We start from the raw sequence: 7,347 nt of genomic DNA, 5'->3' as shown, positions 1-7,347 counted from the left end.
AGCCCGGATAAATATTTCAAAAATATAATATATATATATATATATATATATATATATATATATATATATATATATATATATAGTATGGCTATCGGGCCTGTACATGTGTTATCGGCCATGACCTGCAAAACATTAGAATGAAAATATTTAAATAGTATGGCTATTGTGCTGTACAGATGTCACGGGCTTGCAGCAGTGGTCCTTGAGAGAACCGTTGACGCAAAATCTTCACGATTGTCGAGAACCGTTGACGCCAGAACTGGCTTCAAAGTCTGTTAGAACTTGGAAAGGACATCGATGTAGATGTCCTGGACTGACCAGACGAGTAGACGACAGTGAGAGAAGTCACGAAAAGTATAAATATGGGATCGCTTCAATATGAAAGAGACCTTTTTATCCGAATCCTAGAACCTGCTGATACCACATATTGCAATAAGCTGGCTATCTGAAAAATCCGAAACATGTATAAAGCGTGCCCTCTATGCAAAATTGCGGATACGATCTGCAGACTGCAGGGTGCAGGCAGGTTGCACGCCAGCACTCAGCAATCTGCCTGAATTTCTACTACTACTATCCACTTGATCAGTACCTGTTCTGCATCAGTATTTTCGGTTCATTCAGCATCACCACTTCTGATCTGTCTTGGCGACAAATACACAATACAGGATGAAAAGAGAAGTATCAGTTTTGTTTCTGAACAATAAGACCACCGACAACAGCACACGGGCATGTGAAACAGCGCTAGTAGAACCATCATACTGCCAGGAATTGACTCCTAGAAAACAAGCATTACAAGTGAAGCACCAAAGAATAGAGAAGCTTGAGATCAGTTACAGGAACATCAGGAAGCAGGTGTACAATTAGTGAGGCTACCAAAATTTCGTCAGGCACGTCAAGGCCAGCTACTTAAAAGCAAGAACGAAAGAATCACAAGCACACAAAAGGGCTATATCTACATCTACGCAAGAAACGTGGAGACGTGATGTCAGACTATGTAGTCAGCAGCATTCAGGAAGCTCTCGTACTGGGTACCGTTGAGGGCACTGTAGACTTCATCCCAGTTTTCTATTTGCTCGGACAGAGGTTTCGTGTGTATCTTAACATGCCGGCTTGCTAGTTTCATCCTCGGCACTTTGAGGAAATCCAGGACATCAAAAATCTTCTGCAAGTGCAAGCCAATGCAGTGCTTGTAAGCAATAGAAGGAAACTAGATGTATCAAGGAATACATTGGCAATGAGAACTCACTGTTCTGTTGAGAATGAGATCCTCGTAATAGATAGTGATGTGGCGGGTGTTCTTTAGGTTTTCAAGAGCGCCATGGGTGTATTCGTCTGCTTGTTTCAGTTGCCAAATTAGTGATGATGTGTTGAGTCTGGGCTTGTATTTTGCAAGTATTATGGCCTGTAAAGGATCATTAAAACATAGAGATCAACTCAGAGACCGCAGACATTATCAGGGCAGAGTTAAACACAAGTTGTATAGCATTACCTCATGCTTTGTGTGAACATGTGCCTTATGTGTTCCATTTAGTTGCTTAAGGTATCTGTCATGATTATTCGCTAGTTGTGATACCAACTGACGGAGCAGATTCCTTCTGAAGAGAAATATTGCAGAGACTCCTCTTCGATTGAAGTAGTCAACTACATCCACATGATTTGCCACAAGGCCCTGAAAACATATACTGTCAGAAGAATGCCTTTTTGTTTCCTTTCTCTATGCTTGGCCAATATTCATGATTTACTAATCAAACTGTCTACCAGGAAAAAGAAAGTTTTCAGACAAATTAGATGAAGTCCTGAAAGAAATATGCTCACCATGGAAATTATAATTGGTCTACATGGTCACTCTACTAGAACTATCAAATATCTGCATTTGCAGTATAATCTCTTCCATTGTCTAAACATGGAGGATTTGGAGGCAGAATATTTACATCTTTCAAATGGATGAAACTAATTATTCCCAAAAGAATAGGACTACACAGGACCATGTCATGTTCAATGTCTAGTTAGAAGCAATCCCTTTTCTAATCATCCATGAGGTTAAAAAAAAGAATCTATAACAGATCATTCAAGCGTTCAGCAGTTCAGCTGAAGTGAGAGCCCACAACTTTCTATCTCTACACTAAAACAAGCTACCCAACAGTTTCATGGAAGGGATTTCAAAACGAAGAAAAAAAAGAAAAGAGGGGGGAAATGTTTGGTGCAGTGTTGTCTAGCTAGTTGAGAACATGTATATCCTTAGGAGCCTACATATTCAATAATTGAAACATACTGGAAGTAAATGAAAAGAATCGTCCAAATAAATTATCTAGATTGCACGTTTTTGTCCTCACCTGATTAAGCATCCATTTGAAGCCAACAGCAGCAGTGCACTCATTCTTAGAAGCACTACTGTTCCAATCCAAATCGTACACTTTATCCAAGGTTTTTATTATAGAGGAAATGTTACTTCTCCTTTCTTTTGTGGAGAAAATTTCACCATTGGAGCTAACATTAGTGTGGCTGTTAAGAAGGGTTTCAAACCAGCCGCTTCCAGATCGCTGTGATGAGATAATTGCAAAGAACCGGACAGGGTTACACTTGCATTCCTCCCTAGAAATTAAATTATATTAGGCATTACACAAACCAAAGATGGCTCAATCTTGCTGCAGGGCAAATCTCACCTGCTGTAAGTTATCGGTTGAGGATAATGCACAAACTGAACCTCGGACGGAGGAACTGTGGACTTGTTACATGGTTGTTCTTGTTCCACAACTTCGATCTTCACGATTCTTGACCAGCCATCACTCCCTAGTTGCTTCATACACATTGAGCAAATAGATATCCCGCATAACATAGTCATAGCAAAAACAAACATTCTCAATGCGAGTGGTGACTTCTTTGGGGCCTTCAAGTCAAATGTACTCTGCAAACAGATTCCAAGCAGTACAAAAGAAATCAGCAGATGTACAATACAAAAGAAAGCAGCCCTTTCTTCAGAAAAGATTTGTTATTTTCTAACCATATGCTGCAATGGAACAAATCTTACGGCAGATACTACAAACATGAATATTTCCTAGGTTGGATCGTGCTGAGCTGACAAGCATCCATTTTGGCTAGATATATATAAGTGGAACTGGAAAGAAAATAAACAGAGAAAACTCCAAGATCTATCTGGTGCTTCTTGTGTTCCCCAGACCCAGAGCAAGGGAAATGGGCCATGTACTGCACAAATCAGCTAGCTTTTATATTTACCAATATGGAAGACAAGACAAGGTATGAAAAGGCCTTTTTCCATGAGGTACCAGTACTGCTCTCAGATATTCTCTTCCCGAACTGCCTTCATAAGTGAATCTACTTCCAACTCTCCCTGGTTTCCTTCTGATTCTCAACAAGGAAGAAAAGACAGAACTGATGACCGAAAATGTTGGTAGTACTAAAGAGAGAGACAAATGCAACGAGAGATGCATTCGGTTCACCTAGTCAATCGAAATACGTAACCATCAATATGATACATATGAGCTGAGAAGAACGAACTTAGCTCCTATACGGTCTGAACCCAAAAATGGAAGGGGAGAGGACAGATTCCTAATTTCTCCGGCAACAGAAATGCATAATACAAAGAAGAAAGTTTAGACTCTGAAACGGAAGCAAAAGAAACAAAATAGGAGGAGATTGAGGATATCAATCCCGTCTGTTACAGCCTCCGAAGTCCGAACTCTGAACCAGTACAAACTTACACACAGGTAAAAGAGGGGAAACGGAGAATGATTAAAACAAGGGGAACCATTTCTTCAGTAGCATTTCAGATCAGGGTTGGAAGAAACAGGAATGTTGGTCGAAAAACGACTCCTGAGGGAAGCTCGAGGAAACGAGCGCGCGGATTGGAGAACGAACCGAGGGGAATGATCCCAAATGCCACGCCCAAGGCGCTCCGCTCAATTTCCCTTGGCAAATACCCCGACTCGACGCCTAGGGGAGGCGGAAACCCCACAACCTCGCCCGAAATCCAGCAGGAAAGTGAGGAATCGAGCAGCAAGGTGCGGAAATCGAACCTTGTAGCACCAGTCGTCGGCGCCGCCGGGCTTCTCCTCCCCCTTGGCGCCCCCCATCGCCTCCTTTTCTCCCTTCGTCGGCCCCCGTCCCCTCGCGCCGCCTCGAGAGACGCCGCCTTAATTAACCCGCCACCGCCGTCCTAGGGGCCTAGGAGTCGCTGGCCGCCGCCGGCTCACGGGCGCATTAACTGACTCCCGCCTCCGCCGCCGCGCAGCGCGGGAGGTCGGTGCCGTCCGGGTCCGTCGGAGCGGCAGCAGGCGCGCGCCGGCTCTGTGGGGGCGCAGCGGAGCGCGGCGCAGTTGGCGGAGGGAGCAAGGGCGGCAGGCGGCAGGGCAGCTCTGCCTCGCGCGTGAAGCGTGTCAGTGTGGGCGTGTGGGACTTCTGGGAGCCTCCAGCCCACCACTCTAAAAATTTTGTTTCTCCGTTGGTGCTCGCCGTGTTGACGGGACCGCGCAGCGGCCAGCGGAGACAGAACTAAATTTCCCGCTTTTCCCGAACGTTTCCTTGTAAGTACGCCGTTTATTGAATGACAATTTCAGTTTCCTTTCATTTATAAAAATTAAAAAATACTCTACTACGGATGAACAACATACCTACTCCGTTCCAAATTGTACGTCGTTTTGGCTTTCTAGATTCATAGGTATTATTATGGATCTAGAAAAGTCAAAACAACCTACAATTTAAAACGGAGGGAGTATATATTTATTATACTAATGCTTACTACTCTCGGTACATTTTTAACAAATTTCAGACACATTGATAATAACGAAAAATGATCAAATAACCCCTTATCACTTGAAAACTGTGCATCCTTAATTTTGTTACCCTAATTCGAGTTATAATTGCTAAAAAGTATGTTGACGCAGAAACGTGTCACCACCCCTCATGCGAGCATGTCACATGCACCTCGCAGGGTTCCTGCAGCGTCCGTGCGAAATCCGATCAGGTAGTTTTGGAAAATTGGCTAAGCTGGTTTCGTTGAATCTCCGGCGAAACTTCAATGAATGCTCACCTAAGATTGGGAAAGATCTCACGAAGCAAGCACACCTTAGTTGCCTTAGGCTCGGTGTGCTAGTTAAGACGCCTTCTCGTGCAACGGAGAAGAGATAATAGTACTTTTACCATATTACGTGTCCAAACCCTTACAAATATCATGTCAAAGTACATTTCTAACTTAGATTGTACACGCAAAATCAGCATGGCCACTTTAGAAAACCGGCCCGGTCGATTTTTTTCCTAGTATCTCCACAAAGCGATAACTTTGTCATTCAGAGTCTAAATCAGACCTTATACTACGCATTCCGGTTGTCTCAACAAGAGCTAGGCAATCGAGAATTTCAATTTGCATTTTGCCAAAGTCACCCAAACTGGCCAAGCTGATTTAGAACCCGATCATCACAATTTTAACCAATCGTGCCAATTTTCGTCGTCACCACACGCTCCTCCATACGTTTTTTTATTAGCATAAGTATTGGTTTGATTAGATAGGTTTTACTTAGTTAAAAGTGCACTCTTTGTGAAATAAAAATTAAAATTTTGCATAACACTTATTTTTTGAGAGATGTAGTATGATTTTATAAAGTGAAATATATTATATGTCATCTTTTTATGATCTTTTTGGACAAGTACAAGAGTGATAATTATAGTTTAATTCTATATGGTGATTAATAGACTGATATCCAGGTTACTTATATTTGTGATAATCATCTAAATTATACATACAAATAATTAACCAAATACAACTACGAGTAGTACATCAGCCAACATGAAACGTTTGTGAAAGTAACGATATAACTCACAGCTATAATCGAGTGAACACAAAAATCGCTAAAAAAGAGGAAAAAAAACATTACCGATAAATCATACAAGTGGAAAGAATGAAAATTTCTTGATTTTGTAAAACTGTTCCTTATGGATCGTTCTGATCATTCAAATTGTCTGTATAGTAGCGCCAAAACTTATTAGAACTATAATTACATTAACACTTAAGTTTATAAATATTATTTTTATTTTTAATGAACATATTTTTAGAATAATGTTAAAGACAAGCTAAATAGTTTATGCATATATAAGTTATGAGCTTCACCCTACCTTTCGTTAGCCTCGTGCAAGTGTGTACGTCTCGATTTTTGGAGTCTATGTTTTATACAGCATTTTATACAGTACTTCCTCCGTTCCAAATTGTAGGTCGATTTGATGTTTATTCACAGAGTGCATAATAATATCTATATCTAGGTGCATAATAATATCTATGAACCTAAAAAAGTTAAAACAAACACAATTTGGAAGGGGGAGTATCTGCTAGCCAACTCATGTGAGCCCTACCGAATTGAACAAATACAAACACCGACAACAAGCAGGAAGTCACAACCAAGTCAAAACAATGTTGACTTTCCTTTTACTTTCATACCATCATCCTGCACGACACCATATAAGAAAAAAGCAATGTCAGAACTCTGTTACCTTCACCTAAACGTCTAGCAATGGAAACACCAGTAAAACTTCTTTGCTTACAATATATGCGCTTACATAAATTATGTATAGCCCAAGGGATAATAATATATACCCATATTTATCTTTTAGCAGCCTCTACATAATGAAATAATTCACTTCTTTTCAGAAGCTGACTTTTCATTAGCTTCGGGATCTCTATCGAAGTAATATAACTCTACCTCATAAAAATACACCACATACTATATTTTCTCATGCTTACTAAAATGCATCAATTCTTATTTTCATTTTGCAGAAGGAAAGCAAAATGTTAGAAGAAAACTCGACAATTGAACCCTTAATCCATGAAAAGATAAATAGTTACATCATTTGGTATGGTTTTATTATCTCTTTTCTTATCAAATACCTAAACCGCTTATTGTGAACCTTTGTGTTTTGTCTTACAGTAATATTAATTTTATCTTTGCCCTTGTTATTAAGCTAATAAATCTCTTGCCATTAATTCAACAAGGCTTCCGAGAAAGGCAGGTTAAGAACCACCCTCTTTGTCATCCAACAACATAATTTAACTTATTAGTATTTACACTTCATATGTATTGACAGTTATGGATATCTAGGTACCTTCATGGAATGCCCAGCCGACCAATAATGGGTCGCCCCAACTTGATGAAGAAGGCAGAATCTAGGGCTCCCCACAATAAGTTGTAATCCGACTAGATCTAACCGACTAGGGGTCCTACCATGTAACCCTACCCCTCGGAGTATATAAGAGAAGGTAAGAATACCCTAGGAGGACAGCCAATCCCTCAACACAACAACCAACACCCGAGCGCGGGGCGCAATACAATCCCCCCAACACAG

The 7,347-nt window shown here is 40.8% G+C and overlaps 1 protein-coding gene across 2 annotated transcripts; it reads right to left on the bottom strand.

The window, feature by feature from the left end:
- Window positions 1–731: 731 nt before the first annotated feature.
- LOC117835119 (uncharacterized) lies at window positions 732–4,435 on the bottom strand. 2 transcript variants are annotated; one of them, XM_034714492.2, is made up of 6 exons: window positions 4,035–4,435; window positions 2,664–2,905; window positions 2,334–2,592; window positions 1,490–1,669; window positions 1,247–1,402; window positions 732–1,159 (listed from the first exon to the last, which is right to left on the bottom strand). In XM_034714492.2, exons 1-6 carry the CDS (start codon window positions 4,089–4,091, stop codon window positions 986–988), a joined length of 1,068 nt encoding a protein of 355 aa, XP_034570383.1. In that variant the 5' UTR covers window positions 4,092–4,435; the 3' UTR covers window positions 732–985. The 2 variants fall into 2 exon arrangements, with proteins under 2 accessions (XP_034570383.1, XP_034570382.1); XM_034714491.2 differs by having other exon boundaries at window positions 732–1,162; window positions 4,035–4,432.
- Between the last annotated feature and the right edge of the window lie 2,912 nt (window positions 4,436–7,347).

This window comes from Setaria viridis, chromosome 9, assembly GCF_005286985.2.
Source record: "Setaria viridis chromosome 9, Setaria_viridis_v4.0, whole genome shotgun sequence".
NCBI classification, from domain to species: Eukaryota; Viridiplantae; Streptophyta; class Magnoliopsida; order Poales; family Poaceae; genus Setaria; species Setaria viridis.
The sequence above is the reverse complement of the archived record's forward strand: the minus strand, read 5'-3'. Positions and strand labels throughout refer to the sequence as shown.